The 17364-nt window shown below is 42.7% G+C and overlaps 3 protein-coding genes across 5 annotated transcripts in view; 1 reads left to right on the plus strand and 2 right to left on the minus strand.

Moving 5' to 3' along the window:
- mtcl1 (microtubule crosslinking factor 1) overlaps positions 1-4998 on the minus strand; it is a 37978-nt gene extending 32980 nt beyond the window's left edge. The window contains 2 exon segments of the mRNA XM_019883626.1: positions 1-82; positions 3463-4998. Of these exon segments, the coding sequence (XP_019739185.1) occupies positions 1-82; positions 3463-4149 (769 nt within the window). The 5' untranslated portion in view covers positions 4150-4998.
- A 921-nt stretch (positions 4999-5919) lies between these two features.
- On the minus strand, positions 5920-11227 carry rab12 (RAB12, member RAS oncogene family). The gene is made up of 6 exons (XM_019883857.1): positions 10827-11227; positions 9643-9703; positions 8415-8553; positions 7732-7821; positions 7518-7622; positions 5920-7080 (listed from the first exon to the last, which is right to left on the minus strand). Exons 1-6 carry the CDS (start codon positions 11053-11055, stop codon positions 6973-6975), a joined length of 732 nt encoding a protein of 243 aa, XP_019739416.1. The 5' UTR covers positions 11056-11227; the 3' UTR covers positions 5920-6972.
- A 398-nt stretch (positions 11228-11625) lies between these two features.
- napgb (N-ethylmaleimide-sensitive factor attachment protein, gamma b) overlaps positions 11626-17364 on the plus strand; it is an 8199-nt gene continuing 2460 nt past the window's right edge. The window contains exons 1-11 of one of the 3 annotated variants that reach the window (XM_019883834.1): positions 11626-11810; positions 11952-12019; positions 12427-12511; positions 12673-12690; positions 12769-12909; positions 13184-13250; positions 13348-13418; positions 13498-13576; positions 13873-13952; positions 14220-14349; positions 14980-15049. In XM_019883834.1, the coding sequence (XP_019739393.1) occupies positions 11755-11810; positions 11952-12019; positions 12427-12511; positions 12673-12690; positions 12769-12909; positions 13184-13250; positions 13348-13418; positions 13498-13576; positions 13873-13952; positions 14220-14349; positions 14980-15049 (865 nt within the window). In that variant the 5' untranslated portion in view covers positions 11626-11754. Of the gene's footprint in view, positions 11811-11951; positions 12020-12426; positions 12512-12672; positions 12691-12768; positions 12910-13183; positions 13251-13347; positions 13419-13497; positions 13577-13872; positions 13953-14219; positions 14350-14979; positions 15348-17364 lie in introns of those variants that run through there. The other 2 variants (XM_019883835.1, XM_019883832.1) reach the window with 2 other exon arrangements.

The following is a 17364-nucleotide window of genomic DNA, read 5'->3' on the forward strand; positions in this document are numbered from 1 at the left end:
GCTCCTGCAGCTGGTAGACCTCCTCGTCCATGTAGGTGTCGCGCAGCTCCTCCATTTCCGCCCGCAGCTCCTCCGCCTCGTCCTGCAACCGCAATGTTTTCTCATGGTCATAAGCCGGTCAGTTTACAAAGAAGCTCCACGATCTTCCGATTCCTTTTAAGAGTTTTCTAGTGAATACAGAGCGGCGATTCACAGTTCATGTTATATTCTGTGTATTGCGTCACTGGGCTCTTCATGTAGATTCATCTTTGTGAATGTCATGTCAGTGTCATCTCTGCGCTCTTCCAATTCATTTTCATCAATTGACTTTTCTCCACCTTCTAGCCTTGAGCATGCGGAAGCTTCATAAAAGATTGCGGCGATCCTCCTGCACACCCACTAAGCAATTCTCAAGATGTCATTCTAAATTGCACGTGGAAGCACAGTTTGATGCCGAAAGGAGACATGAAATAATAGTGCATCCCACAGAGTTAAGACGCTTAGTTACATCATCAGTAGCGGCGCTAGCAGACCTCTCTAATCACAAGCATGTATTAGCATGTAATCCCCAAAGGTACGCTCTCTTATATTCTAGTTTTATATTCCATTCTGCATACTTGATCAAAGCCACCTCTGTCACTCATGACATTTTTATTCATTATTCTTCTTCTGCCAGAGAACCCAGCCGCTGGGGGGCAGTGCCCTCCCCTGGGGGTGCACTGTTCCCCAGTGCCGGTCCGAAGCCCGGAGAAATGGGGAGGGTTGCGTCAGGAATGGCATCCGGCGTAAAACTTTTGCCAAGACGACCATGCGAGTTGGTAGGACGGTTTACAGGGGCGGATGGAAATTACTGACTCGCTGTGGCGACCCCTGAATAGGGACGTGCCGAAAGGAGAAGAAGAAGAAGAAGAAGATTCTTCTTCTGCCATAGGAATCACCTTTTTGAGGAGCCCCAACATGCCGAAAACTCAGGAATTTGAAAGCGAAAGTGTTTTGAGGTGTTCTCACACTTAACCTGACAAAATTCAATCAGCGGCGTCCCGTAGTTACTCCCAACACCAGATTTAACGAATGACACAAAATTTAACATCTAACATAACAGGACGTACAAGAAATGTGTCCAAAATGTGAACAGGGAGTCAACCATTATAATTCAAGGCAGCCATTTTGGGTGAACCTCCATACTGGGTTGACATTCTAATTAATAAATGATGTCAAGTCTAAACAATGAACTGCCTTCTCCCATCTTATGCTTCCAATTATTGATTCGATGGTCAGCTAAATGCTCTTCATCTTCGTCAATGATGTGACTTCATCCCACTCTAACTGGCAACTTTCGCTTGAACAGTGAGGAGTTCATTCAAAAACACATTTGCACATAAGTCTGCTGTCCGAGAAACGAGCATTATTGATTCAGTGAGCTTCCTCACGAAATTCAAAGGTTTATGGTGCATTATTTAAAGTAGTGAGATACACATCCTTAATTGGAGATAAAGTGAGGCATTCACTCACTTCATGTGTTTTGTCCTGAATACGTCATTTTCAGATCAATTCCAGTGGCATAATCAATTTGATTTCTTTCAGAGGACAATTTAAGTTAGTTGCACAACATTGCAAAAGGCTGGAAAATGTTTCATTATAGACGGAAAGCTAAGCAGTAGATGTTGGAGAATATTTAAAGTTGGACACATTTTTTTTTACATGCTAATGCATACATACTGTATTGCAACAAACGACAAACAAACAAAAGAGCAAATAATCTTGTGAATGACATTTTACCATTTATTATTTTTATATCGTTTTAAAGAATTTCTTTTACCCGAAAATTTCTTGACATCGAGTCCTGCATTTTCAGGCTGCGAATGACAATACATGCTTGTGCACGATTAATAACGATTAAAATAAAACATTCCCTATGATCCAAACCAGGGCTTGTATTTTCTATTTTACACCTATAAAATTCACTTATTAAACCAATAAATTCCCTTTTTTTAAAACAATATATTCGTATTATTGTGCTGAGTCAGCCACATGGGAGTCGTCAAAATATTAGAAACAGCTCTTGGGATGATGAGAATGGGGCAGTGTAACGTATTGTTGAGGCCTCTGAGCGTAAAACTGGTGTTTGCGAGATGATTCATCAATGACATTCATGCACACTTTGAGTCGTGTGTGTGTGTGTGTGTGTGTGTGTGTGTGTGTGTGTGTGTGTGTGTGTGTGTGTGTGCGTGTGCGTGTGCGCGTGCGTGCGTGTTGGGATGGACCAGCTGGCCCCGCAGGAGGCCGCTTGAACCCAAGTACACACGGGACACGCGAGTCCTCAGGGACCGGGCAGCTTTAATGCGGAGAGCAAAGCTGATTAACCACTCACAATGTTGTCACCAAGGCCAATACACACACACACACACACACACTGTTATATTTGTGTCAGAACCAAATTTTACATTTTCAAAGGTACACCCCTGCTGTACTGTGCAGGTCTGAATTTTTCCACTGAGATTCATGAATTATTTTCTGAGGAACAATCGATTTTTTTTTTCTTTTTTCTCTCTCTCTTGACCCATGAGCCCCCACTTCGAGTGTTAATTGCTGCTAATGCAAACAGAAAAATGGCGGTGAATACTGACATTTGATTGAAAAGTACATCCATACCTCGGTTTTCGACCACAATCCGTTTTAGAAGGCTGTTGGACAACCGAAACTACACTCTTTTTTAAAAAAATTAACTCTTTATTGAACACGTCTGCTCACAATTGAACGCTACTTCCTTGTGTACGGAAGGCGAGAGGAGTCAAGTGGCGCATTCAAGTGCATTCAGTTTGGTCGAGAACCGATTTTTGGTCTTCATCCGAGGGATAAAAACTCTAAATTTTTGGTCGAGAACAGAGATGTTCGAAAACCGAGGTTTGACTGTATTAAGTATCAAATATTAGCCGAGACATATGTCTCGAATCTTTTTACTGGTATGTTGCCAGATTTGCACACTTGATACGCTTGAAATAAATTTTCTTTCAAAAACTTAACAAATGGTTATTAGACTGTATAAAAATGTAAAAAACTGAAACTTGTCACACCATGGAGTTGATTGGTGACTTCAGTCTGTCTTGGGGTCAGTTATTAGTATGGTTGCACTGTTGTTAATATTTTTGCTTACTACCATTCCAACGATAAGCATGCTCCTAACTTTATATTTATACAACACCTTTGCATATTGATGCGTATGCCTCTGACAGCATCAATCAAAAGTGACCATTCATTGCCACTTGTTTGCAGGGTGATAAACAAAAAACCTATCACACAATTTTGTGGATTGTGGTCACGTAACTGTCTGACCATGTCAATCAAAAGTGAGCATTTATCATTGTTTTCGTCTCATTAGATGAGGGCAGGTGTACCTAATAAAGTGTCCCACGAGTGATGAGTGCAGAAACTCTGCTACAGACAATTAAGATTCAAATAAAGCAAAGAGTCACGCTCGCTTACCTTTAAATAATCATTTTCAGATCTCAAATCCTCGATTTCCCTTAGCAGTTCTTCTTCGGGTCCTTTGGGTTTCTTCTCCGGACCGGTCCGGACCACACACATCGTTGCCTTAGCGGCGGGATTAAGCACCAGAGTAGCCGCCGTCGCAGGTGGTTCGGTCCGTAACGGACGCTCTGCCCCCGGGTGATCCTTATCGCTGGAGCCTGTACCGGACTCGGCGTCGCTGCTGGCCACCGGCGCCAGCTCGGACGGGCAGTCCGACAGGTCCGAACTGCTGTCGGTCTGGCCAACCAGACCGGTCGGTACCCGGACTGGGGAGCCATGGCCGGGGCACGCTGGGACGAGGTTCCCTTTCTTGGCTTTGGCGAGGATCGGACTGCTGGTCGCTTTAAATTCGGCTCCGGGGAGCCTGCTGGGCTTTTTGGCCAGTCCGGCCTTAGCGCTGCTCCTGGCGGCTGCGGCGGGCTTCTCTTTCGCCGCGGTGATGTTGCGCCTGGAGCCGCGGTTCGGAGCCTGCTGCTTGCCGAGTTTGGGCGATTTGGGTCCGATGGCCGGCGGCTTCGCGGCGCGGGCATGCACGTCCTTCAGGAAAGGTCTGGCCGGGGAGGGCACTCGGTTCGGTCTCTTCTTCTCCGGCTGGCTCGGTCTGGTGTCGCTGCCTGCAGAGCCATTGGAGGTCTCCATCATACACCAACAGGAGAAGGAAAAGGACGAGGAGGAGGGTGGTGGAGGAAACGCTCGATCCTCGGCACCTCGGGACGGGAACAACAGTTGCGGAGCGTCTTCTTGGTCTGGTTCGAGATGAGCATCCTGCGCTGTACCGCGGCTGCTAGTGTGCGCTCACTCTCTCCCTCACCAGGGTGTCATTGTAGTCCCCGCGGAGGAGGACGACTGCAGTCATATCGGATTAGCGGGGGAAGGAGACTGGCAGGTGGCAGACATGCTGGCGGCTGAGGCGTAGCTAGACTCGGGCTCTCTCTCGGTTGCGGGTCTCCATCTCAATCACCTCTGCCTCGGGTCCTCTGCTACTACTTCTCGGTTGTGATTCGACGCGTCAGATCCGCAATCGCTGCGGTTGTGTGACGCCCGTGATTGGCTTCAGGGCGCATGCGTGGGTTGCCACGCACACGCGCCTACCTCGTGGGTTTTCGATGGAAGCAAGGCAGGCGCTCGTGCACACGCATACTCAGTTCACTTGATGCACAGTCCACTCGGGATTTCAGCTGTGTATTATTCATAAATCGATCACTTCAACCATGTGACTCATTCAACATTCAACGGGCACCTGAAGTACATATGCATCTTATTACAGGTACAACGAAACTCATCATACATATTTTCCCATTCCTACTTAATTTCTATATCGTTAGCCTAATAACATAATTTCTTAAGTCATTTTTAACTTTGACACATTTATGAAAACATATCGTTGTCATAGACTCCTTACAAAAAAAAATTCCTCACATTTTCAGTCATCGAGGTCATGGTCAACTAAATCAAAAGTAATTTTGTTTGGTTCTTGAGAGGGTATGTCACTGAACTGTACTAGTGTATCCAAGATCTGTATCAACAACTTTATTAGTCTCACATTGGAGAAATTCCCAATTCACAGCAGCAAAGTTATTCAAGGAAGAAGTAGAAAAAAAAAATAGAGGGGCGGCTGAAAAGGCAGCCACTCTCGCTGTGCCATCTTCAGTTCCGACTGAATCAGATAAGTATTATTAAATATAATTTTAAGGATAGCTCATTGGGAAGCAGCACTATAGAACGACACCCACCAAATAGATGGATTATGATACAATAAAAAAACACTTAGAGAGGGTATGTCACTGAACTGTACTAGTGTATCCAAGATCTGTATCAACAACTTTAAGATAAGAAAATCTTTATTAGTCTCACATTGGAGAAATTCCCAATTCACAGCAGCAAAGTTATTAAAGGAAGAAGTAGAAGAACAAAATATAGGAGCTGCTGTAAAGGCAGCCACTCTCGCTGTGCCATCTTCAGTTCCGACTGAATCAGATAAGAATTATTAAATATAATTTTAAGGACAGCTCATTGGGAAGCAGCACTATAGAATGACACCCACTAAATAGATGGATTATGATACAATAAAAAAACACTTATTTTTGTAAAGGGAGAATTTCGGAAACACACCTGATATCAAATCTCTTTTCGATTGAGCTAGTGCAACTAATGTGGTTTGTCGACACGTCAGTTAATCTTAATCAACACGACACTTGCTTTATTGCTGCAGTAAACGGATGATAAACGACAGCAATAATTGGTGAGGCACTGTTGTTGTCTGCACACCTGCAGGCAAGAGCAAGAGAAACAAGTTAGCATGCAGACAAAAAAAAAAAAAAACGATTATCAACAGGAACACTCGCATGCTGAAAGGAAGACGCAACACGGAGGAAGCAATATTTGGCAAAAGCAATGGAGACCACGTGAATCTGGTAATAAATATAGACATCTTTAATTTCATTAGTCCAAAAATGCCACAATAGTTATAAATAGCAAGAAATACAAATTGAAGTGAGAAGCCCGAATCTCTTGGAGATATCTTAAACTTAGTAGAGGAAGGGGAAAAAAAACGGTATAAGAGAGCGGTATAAGGGTTAACGGCAAAAATGCTTGGAAGCGTTCTTAAAGGTAACCGATACAAAAATGAAAACAGATCATTTTGTAGTGAAATGGATGATAGAACTCGCAGTGCTAACGCACATACACATTCCTATTTTTAAAACAAAACAAAAAAAAACGTAGACAATGAAAAATATATATATAAATCAGGGCGTGTGTTTCAGACTCTTACAGCGCGTAGTGTACTTGAGATGCCCAACACTGCACACCACACACATTAGAGTGCGTGGTTCGGCCCAACTTGATTTGAACCACACACTTGAGATCCCGACAATCGCAAATAGTGTTTTGTAACAAAAGGCCCCAAATGTGAAAAAAAATATTATGTGCGTTGATTTTTTTCTTTTTTTTTAATGTGCAGTTATACTGGGGTAGGCAAAAACACAGCGGGGTTACCCCTCACTGTAAAACTGCTCGTCTCTGTGGCATAAACTGATTTCTGTCATAACCGTCAACTTTTGCCTGTCAGCTTCATTTCCAAACACATTCCGGAACATTCTGGCCATCTAACACTATTGGAATATCAACCACCTACTTGCTACTTTATCATCATTACAGCATTAACAAAAAAATACAACAACAAAACAAAACATCATAAAGTGTGCTTTTGTCGAGCTGAATTAGTACGAAAATGATTCCTAAATAAAATAGGGGTTCTGCGGGGTTTCCCTACCTCAAAGGCACGTGTGCACGTGAGTGCACAGCTGGTGAGGTAGTCCAAGTGAAGGTGGAAGGATGTGAGCGATGAAGTTGGAATTTCCAAATCGCTACCGCCCCCTTGTGGTCAGTTTGGCACACTGCACATGCGAGCTGAAGGATGTTGACTGGTTGGTGCCTAAGGTTTGGCGCGGGACGCTGGGGGTCTCAGCAGCAGCGCACGCGAGGTGGGGGCAACTCTGGAGGCACTTCGGGTTCAGGCTGCAGGGACAGCAAGCTGCCAGAGAGCTCCTTGTTGGGAACCTCAAGCGGCATCTGGAGTGACGTAAAAATGCAGGAGAATCGTCAAAGCACACAAGCAGAAGCAAGCAATGGTGGGTTAAGCGTGGTTTGTGTTTTTGAACAAACAGTGCAACAATTGGCTTTTCCCACAAAACAAAGCTGTTTGACCTTCCACAAACAGCCCAAGCCAGTGAGATTCCGAGATTGATAAAAGATTCAGAGAGTACCAAAAGGTAGTGCTTGAGCTTGAGTGCTAGTGCGTCAGCATGTTAGTCCAAGTGGAGGTTATTTCTCATCTTTGGTGAAATATTGATAGATTTGTCGGCTGTTAGGAATAAACTAAAAACTGCGTCGAACCAATTTCTGTAAAAACAAGCATTGCAAAATGACAGAAATTAAGTTATCCCACTGGAGTTCTCCGAGGCTCAAGTCGTCTTGCCTTTGGGTAACTCATCATGACATCTACCCACCTTGCTGAGAATGTCATCCACGAGCTTCAGGAAAATCTCATCTACGTTGCAGTTGTCCTTGGCGCTTGTCTCGCAGAAACGCATGCCGCTTATCCGAGAGCAAAACTGTGGCATACACATAAACACGCGCATTCGAATAGCATAAGTGTTCCTTAATTTATTTATTATTATTTTGTTTAATGAAAGGGACACGAGGTCGCTCCTAAACACTCACTCTCTCTCCTTGTTGCCTGGAGATGACGCGATCGCTCTCGCAGTCCATCTTGTTGCCCACCAGGAGGAGCTCCGCCTCCTCAGAGGCATACTGAAGTCCAAGGCAAAGAAGAGAAATTATTTCTAATATATTTTTTTTCCATTTCAGGACACACATGACTATCTAATGAGACCCAAGAGAAAAGTTCTGCATTTACAAACACAATAATGGAGTCGGGTTTGTTTGACCCCGCTCATAAAAGGGTATTCATTGAGAAGTTTATTTCATTGACGTTGTTGTGCAAGGAGAGCCCTTTCTAATATTTGACTAAGTATCGTTAATTTAATTAGTTGGGTTATGTTTTTTTTTTCAAACTGCTTTCTATACATACGAATGTTTTTCTGATATTTTTTTACTTTTAATAAACTGCAAATGTTCTTCATCTTGTTCAATTGTGATGGTAATTAAATTATTACTTAACTTGATTTATTTTTATTATTATCATTATTAACTGCTAATAAGACTTTTTTGAACATTTAAATTTGAAAGACTTGGTGTTATGCTTCATTATGATAATTGATTAGGACCATACAAAAAGGTTCCCATGAACTGCATGTCTCTATAAATTACACAACACTTCCAGTAAATTTCTAGTGGTACGTAAGTTGGGTACTGCTCATGAAGTGGGAAGTGCAATGGGCGACCTTGTCAATCATCTTCATCCACTTGGGAAGGTCGTCAAAGGTCTCCTGCTTGGTGATGTCGTAGACCAGCACGATTCCCTTGGCGCCGCGGTAGTACGCCGACGTGATGCTGTTGAAGCGCTCCTGGCCAGCTGTGTCCCTTTCACAGTGACACGGAAATTGAGTCATCAAGAAGGAGCGCTTTCAAACGGCCATGCGAAATCTATTAGCTACACTGCGTTGACAGCCGCACGGCATCTTTGTCAATCAAGCTTCCACTCAAAGTGTGGACTTTTTAAAGGAGACGTATGATGTCATTTTTCCCAATTTAATCCTTTCGGGGACAGCGGTCACTACAGTGGACAGCTTGTCATGTTATCAGGTCACAGGGTGCTAAAACAGTTCCAAACTGTTTTGATAACATGTCTGTGACCTGCCTGTCAAAATACCCGAACGGGTACCACATTAGTCCCCGCTGTGATGCAGCAGTTGGGCACTTGTGCAAAACAGCGCAGTCACAGACGCACTTTTAAAAATGTAAGATTCAAATTTCACACTTGTGGGACCAGATATTATTCGTTAAAAACGACATATTCAATAATATGACCCCTTCAAAGTTGCGACACATCTGATGGCATGGCCTACAAGCGTGACTGTACCTGTGGCACACCCTGAGTCACAGTGAGGGCAGACATACTAGATGGCGTCGCCATCCCATAACGATGGTGGTGAGAGGCGTGGCTGTGATGGAAGCTGTTCAACATGACAAAACACACATGGTGCTGGGGTGGGTGTTAGCTGACAGGAAAAGATGTGTTAATGACACAAGCGAGGGTGGCACCGGCAACACATGCAACATCAAGTGCACTCAAAAAAATTGGAGATTGGGTAAGTAGTCACAATGAAAGAGTCGGGTAGTGGTGCCCTGAGATAAGAGCTGAATTTCTTCTGCGACCATGCTTGTAACTCAAAACTTTCGTAAACAGACTTTCCGAAGGCAACACTATTTTTTTTTTTTTTTTTAAAATATAAGTCGCGTCACTCACAACTCAAGACACCACTGTATATGGAAGGCAATCTTGTGATACATCTTTCCTGTGTTGTCTCCTTGTGATTTAGACATTACATCTATTAATAAAACGACATTAATGGACACCTTCCATGACTAGGAAGCAGTAGTGAAGTGATAGAGCATGTGACACAGATAAAACATGCACAAGACTGATGGCGTTTAACAACTTGTGCTTACCAGATCTGCAGCCGGATCTTCTTCCCCCTCAGCTCCACCGTCTTGATTTTGAAATCAACTCCTAGGCGGAAGGAAAAACAGAATTTACAGGTGTTATCTTGACTTTGAATTTACAAGTACAGTCACGCAACTTTGGTGTCGTTTGTGTCCGTGTGACTGTCTTATACTGCCCCAAAGCGGCCAGGGCGCATACCAATTGGGATACAAGGGCTGGAGAGGATTCTTGGCTATTCCATTTATTTCATTGGGAAATATGATTTCAGAAACAAGTGTTTTGGGTGACCAGAATGGTCAGGGAACAAGTTAAACTCGTAAGTCAAGGCACTGCAGTTTTATGATGATTACAATCCATTGTATTGATTCCGGGTGAGTGGAACAGAATGCCATGGCAGAAATGGAGCTCCGTCATGATGGCAGCTGTCTGCATACGGGGGACTATTTTTGGATTAGACCCTGATGACTGAGTGCTGAGCTGTTTGGCTCAAAACAACAAACCAGGAACAGAAAATCTGACTGTCAACATCTACATTACAACATTCAAAAACACCTTCGCGGAGGGTAATAATTATACTTTAAAATAGCGGTCGGTCACTCATCATAAGCAATAAATGTAACATTATAAAAACATTTCTCACTTAGCTTTATAAGATAAGTACACTCCGAGAGACGTGCTTTAATTCAGGCAGAGAACCTTATGGATATAACGTCTTCTGCTGGCCACGTTCATACATCTTTATTCTGTTATTATTAAATTATGATTAAACATTCAGCAAGTCACGTGAAACTTTAACCCGAGGGAGTCGGAGATAATAGACCACAACCACACAGATCCAGAATATTATCGGAAGTAAAAACAATTTTGGCTGTGTTTTGTTCGAATATTTTGCAAGCAAGATTAGCACTATTGTTAGTTAGCCTTGGTTGGCTAACTAAGAGATGCAAACATAACACAATTGGCTCACATTATGTTCAATATTTGAATGATAGAATGTAAAGATTTATTTCGACAGCCCTTTGTTCCCCCAAGAAAGAGAAAATCACAAACTTACGGGAGATCCTCGCTACTTATAATAGACGGAGCCCGGCTTATAGTCTACTCCAATAGACAAAAGTTCTACGATTGTAAATCGTGATTCAAAAACAGGACACCCAAAGACGGTGACTTCTTTTTTTTCGCCGCTCACCTACGGTGGACTTGCAGGCCTCGCTGAAGGTGTCGTCGGTGTATCGCTCCATTAGGCTGGTTTTACCCACGCCGCGAGAGCCGATAATGATGATTTGAAGCTTAAAGTCAGCGGGCCTGGGCGGCGTCTTCCTGCGGCGAGACTGAACCCCCAAAGCAGGCGACAAGTTCGACGAGTTCCCGCCGCTGACGCCGCCGGCCCTCCGCGGAATGTCATATCGTGGATCCATCAGCGGATCCACATTTGTGATTAAAAGTTGAAAAAACACAACTCTGAAACTTTTTATTAATCGTAACTTCGGTTAGTTCCCTGGGAAATATGGGCAACTTCAATTTGCGCCGAGGATTGTTGTTGTCCAGCCATGTAACGCCGAAGTACGGTGACGTCACTCGATTTTCCAAACTATTTCCGGTTCCGTCGGAAATGTACAAAAATCATAATTAAATATTTTCTAAAAACGCATTTCAAGGAAATCAAGTACGCTTAAAAGTAATTTTAATTAAATTTAGTTACACATTTAAACATCATCCATCATTTTTATTGGACATGCGTAGGAAGAGCAATCATCGAATTAGGATGAGGCGAGTTAAAAAATACAAACACGTACTTAAGCACTTAATTTTGAGTACTGTATTCAATGTATTCTTTTTCAGGAAAGCTTGTTTACATTGCGAGTGCTGTCATATAGTATTACTTTATGGTTTTCTCGGTTCAGAGTAATTAGCCATGGTTTCGTGTGTTAATTATAAATCACCTTTGGACAAGGGCATCGAGCTGCTCTATTTTGTCCCTCGGCATCTTCCGTAGCCTGCGCAAATGTGTGACGTCATGCCGGAGTGGTCTCAGCTCATCCAAACAACGACGACTGACCGTCTCCGAATACTCGAACCATCACCGAAAGTCTTTCACAGAGGCGCTTAACGACAGCATGGCTGCCCAGAAAATAAACGAAGCCCACGAGCACATAGCCAAAGCTGAGAAATGGTAATCGCTCTTCGCTACGCTGTCTTTAAAATAACGTTTGTTGCTAGCGGGTGGGGGCTAAAGGGCCACTGTTGTGGTTTCATGCGACAGATGAATGCGTGCGATGGATTGTTTTTTTTTAAATGTTGTGATTTATTGCAGCTTAAAGACAAGCCTGACAAAGTGGAAGCCGGATTTTGACAGTGCTGCCTCAGAATACGCTAAAGCAGGTAATGATTGGGGGGGAGGCAGTACATCGGGGTACAAGCACACTGATTTTTACTACAGTGTCGAATACAAACGAGTGACCACGCATAAAGGAACGCGTCTATTCTTAGTGCTCTGTAATGTACTCCTGTTGAAAAACACAGCAACAGTGGCACCCCTGGATATTCGCGGTTTTTTAATGTATGAGGCCCGATGAGGAAAATTTTGAGGCATTCACGGTCGACCCTGATCAAGTCAGGAAGGAAAAATACCACATAATACTCCACACCACAGAATTATCAAATGGGCAAATCTTTTAGATGCATTTGACAATTCTTAGTTGACATGGATCGCAAGCAAGGAAAAATGTACCAATTGGGCCTGATTTTGGGAATAAACCCCGTTTAAATATTGCCTCATTTCCTTCCAGCCGTGTGCTTCAAGAACGCCAAGCAGTACGAGCAAGCCAAGGATGCTTACCTGAAGGAAGCCGAGTATCATACGGAGAACAAAACGTATCCTTAACTCATTTTTCTTCACTCATTTTCCCCACTTGTATTTGTTTTCTTTCCTTAACTTGTCCCACGGAGAACAAAACGTATCCTTAACTCATTCCTTTTCTTCACTCATTTACCCCACTTGTATTTGTTTTCTTTCCTTAACTTGTCCGGTGCAGGCTTTTCCACGCTGCCAAGTGAGTGCCTCCTTATCCTTTCAGAACACACGAGGCAGTTTCGTGCTTTTTTTTCATGTGTTCGTCTCTATTCCGCAGGGCGATCGAACAAGCGGGAATGATGATGAAAGAGCAGAAGAAGATGCCAGAGGCCATCCAGTACATCGAGAAGGCGTGCATGATGTACATGGAGAACGGGACGCCTGACACCGCCGCCATGGCGCTGGACCGCGCTGGGAAGTCAGTATGAAACGCACTAAAACAACAACAGAAACTTTGTCTGAATCTAACTATTTCTAAAAAAATATTTACCTGGTTGTTTAATCCCATGCTTGATTTGAGGGGCTCTGAGTCAGGCATTCCGCAGGCCCTAGTATTTGTTTACGAGCTACTAAAAAGTCACTTTTTCAAATCATTATTATTGTAATTAGAATCCGCAGATGTACCAAATGAAGTGTCCTGTGAGCAAGATTTTAATACAGCGCCATCTCCCGTGCACCTTTTATTTGCGCAGGCTGATCGAGCCTCTCAACCTGGAGAAAGCGGTGGACTTGTACCAGAAGGCCGCTGGTGTGTTTGAGGTATCGATAAGAAGCTCCCGTATTATTTTTCTTATTATTATCATCTTGTTATTATGAGTTTTAATTGCTATTTAATTGTGTCGCATGCCTGCTGTAGAATGAGGACCGTCTGCGTCAGGCTGTGGAATTGCTGGGCAAAGCTTCCAGGCTGCTGGTGCGGTTAAAAAGGTAAAGAGTGGCAGCTCCGTATCTTTCGTCTTCCTTGGTCATGGAATCGTCCAAAGTTTCCGTACGCGTGTGCACAAAGGTTGGATGAGGCCGCCGTGGCGCTGCAGAAAGAGAAGAACATGTACAAGGAGATTGAGAACTTTTCAATGTGTTTCAAGGTCAGTTTTCTTCTTCCCCCCCCCCAAAAAAGGTGTCACGTTTTTGGAGGGCAGACTTCGGCCAAGGTCCAATTTAATAATACGACATTGGCATTGCATGCATTTCATTTAAATATTTTTTTTAAGTAGAAAAAAATGATCATTTCAGTAGCATTCTTTGTCATGCTCATTCTTTTTATTTAGTCTCCCCTCCACAAAGTGACGCAATCAACTAACATATGAACAGAACAGCAAAAGAAGGTTAAAATAATGTATAAAATATCATCACCAGCTGAACGATTGGTGTTTTTGTTCAGAAAACGACGGCCCAGGTGCTGATCCACCTTCACCGAGGCGACTATGTTGCGGCGGACAAGTGCGTCAGAGAGAGCTACAGGTGGGAAGCAACGTCACAACCACATCACGTTTAACATCCACTCTCTAGTTGAAATCTCTCACTTTTGAGGGAAGACAATGCGCACATCCGACAACATTGCGGCTCTGCTTACCTTTTGATTTCGTGATGACAGTGCCCACGCGTAGTCCTCTTGGTGAGCGGGCATTAGAGAGCCAACTAATTGAATAGAAGCTGTTAAATTGTTGTTTTTTTTTTTTGTGTAATATGTCCCGTTGAAAGTTTTTTTTTTTTTTTTATGGTGCGAAGCCTGCCAGGTTACAGCGGCAGTGAGGACTGTGTCGCCATGGAGACACTGCTGCAAGGCTACGACGAGCAGGATGAGGATCAAGTGTACCGGGTGTGCAACTCCCCTCTGCTCAAGTACATGGATAACGACGTGAGTACCGCAGTTTTACGCCACGCATCAGTTCACCGACATTCACCAACGCATCCGCGGTTCCAGTGGGTAGCTTTGCATCAGTTGTAGCAAAAAGTAAGAACTGACAAAATAAGCACGATTCCAAGAGAATCCCATGTTGTTGATTCAAAACAACCGAAGTCTGCTAGCTTCATGGTCAACTCAACTCAGTTCTATTTGTAGCGTACTTTAAAACAACCAACGCTCTTATACAAAGTGCTGCGCACGGAGCAAAGATAATTAATCTGAATATAAAACAATAAATTAATAACCAAGACGGTAAAAAGCGAAGACACAATGTAAATGAGACAGGCTACCTAGTAGCATCGGTTAACATTTGAACACAAACGGTGCAGCAACACATGCAGACTGACAAAATAATACTGGTGTATTCTTTATCCTCAGCAAAATAAACTAGATATATAAAATATATCCATCCATCCACTTTCTAATCCGCTTATCCGGACGAGGATCGCGGGTGTGCTGGAGCCTAACCCAGCTTCCTGAACTGGTTGCCAGCCAAGTAGGGCATTTGAACAAAAGCTGACAATCTTTAGATGGCAATGTTGTAATTGTTGTTGTATATTACATTGTGTTTGCGGCGTGCAGTACGCCAAGCTGGCCATCTCGCTGCGGGTGCCAGGCGGAGGAGGAAAGAAGAAGAAGGCCGCTGCACCAGGGGGCGCCAGCGGAGACACGGCCGCTGCAGATGAGGATGAGGATGAGTACGAGGGGGGGCTTTGCTAACCTTATCCCACCTTCCGTCTAAGACCTTCACCAACTCTCTGCTGTCATGGCCGCAATGAGCCCATGTTGTGAGGAAAAAAAATACAAAGTTATACTACAAATACTTCAGTAGGTGTCGCAGATGAATTTTAATTTAAGGTGGAAGTATGTAAATTGTGTCATTTCCGATCATTGTCACGTGCACGTGTCCATTTGTTGTGCGTCTTGAGAAAATAAAATTGTAAAATGTGTGTGTGCAGTAGCTCTTGAATGCATGACTCTACTAGCTCAACGCAATGCCAATGAATACAAACAGGTCAAAGGACAGATTGTAGACAGTTATTTCCTCTTTGTCTACCTCCCTACGGTGTGCGGGCTACCAATTTTAAAGCATTTTATCCTAAAATGTTGAGTCATCTTACTGTTTTTAAAGGAAATCACAATAGAGGGATGTTTTTTTTGTGCTCATGCCCCTGTGTACATTCCCGAAGAAGCTGCTATTGTATCTGATGTATATATGACGTGCACAGACGAATAAACAATCCATTCTGTGGGATACAATCGCTACTGTCTTTTCTAATTGTTTCCATCATACATTTTTTTTCTCTGCCAAGTAAATTTGGTTCTATCCTCGTGAAGTTATGTTGAAAAAAAAAAATTGTAAACTATGGCCTAATTTTTTTTCTCTCCTGAGAATTTAGCTCTTTATCCTTAATTCAGAATCCCAATAATGCCCGAATGCATGACTCTACTAGCTCAACGCAATGCCAATGAATACAAACAGGTCAAAGGACAGATTGTAGACAGTTATTTCCTCTTTGTCTACCTCCCTACGGTGTGCGGGCTACCAATTTTAAAGCATTTTATCCTAAAATGTTGAGTCATCTTACTGTTTTTAAAGGAAATCACAATAGAGGGATGTTTTTTTTGTGCTCATGCCCCTGTGTACATTCCCGAAGAAGCTGCTATTGTATCTGATGTATATATGACATGCACAGACGAATAAACAATCCATTCTGTGGGATACAATCGCTACTGTCTTTTCTAATTGTTTCCATCATACATTTTTTTTCTCTGCCAAGTAAATTTGGTTCTATCCTCGTGAAGTTATGTTGAAAAAAAAAAATTGTAAACTATGGCCTAATTTTTTTTCTCTCCTGAGAATTTAGCTCTTTATCCTTGTAACATACTTCCTTTTCCTCTAAATGACTTATTTTGAAATATGCATTGTAATATGACTACATATTAAGGGTACAGTGAAAAGATATTCAATGTATTAATGTAATATTACTATGTAATATTCCATAACGGTTTTTATAATATTTTATGCTTTCCTCATGATTATTCTTCTAAAATAGTTTTTCCTTTAAATTTTACTTTATCCTCGAATTCCAACAGTTTAAGAATTTTGACTTAAATATTTGAAAACTTTTTCCAAATTAGCAATGCAGTAAACAACAGCAAATAAGAAAACATGGGGACAGACCAACAGTATAATTTTTGACAAAATGAAATATTTGTGATGATATAGGTAGGTTGATTGAACACTAAATTATCCATGTGAATAGTTGTTTGTCTATTTGTCCCCTGCAATTGGCTGGCAACCAGTTCAAGGTATCCCCTGCCTATATAGCAGAGGACGACGGCTGGGACAGACTCCCAAGCATGCCCAGTGACCCTCGTAAGGATAAGCAGTTCACAAAATGGATCCAATAAAAAACGATTCCACGGGTGCCAAAATGAGATTATCCAGGGGTCGATTGGAGTTTTAAGTTGTAACATCACCAGTCGCCACAAGAGGACAGATATGTCTTAGTTGCGCGTATATGGGTCTTATACTCTCGTTTTTCGATATCGGTCATCTACCCAAACTGAAGTGAAAATAAAACACGAGCAGCGGCGTGCCGAAAAAACAGGAAGCTTTTTTTTGTTTTTTAAGGAAGTGGTTTGGATGATTGTTGGATGGGCTCACCTCTTTCGTTGATGAATGCTGCGAATCCCTGCAAACAAGAGGAGTGAGGCACCATTTTGATTTTATTCGTCACTTCCATCACAGCCTTTATTATGATACACGTTCACATTTCACTTCCTCTTCACCACCTCTTATGTAATGAAATGAACAATAATGAAGTGCTTCTCTCATGCTACAATGCCCTACTAATGCATAGTTTGTCTTTGCTTTTTAGGTCTTTTAAACTTTTCATTCCCAATCATTGAGCGTCGGGGAACTTCCTGCTCATTTTGCCATTTAATCCTTTTTTTTTTTTT

The sequence above is a fragment of the Hippocampus comes genome, unplaced genomic scaffold (genome assembly GCF_001891065.2).
Source record: "Hippocampus comes isolate QL1 unplaced genomic scaffold, H_comes_QL1_v1.1 scaffold159, whole genome shotgun sequence".
NCBI classification, from domain to species: domain Eukaryota; kingdom Metazoa; phylum Chordata; class Actinopteri; order Syngnathiformes; family Syngnathidae; genus Hippocampus; species Hippocampus comes.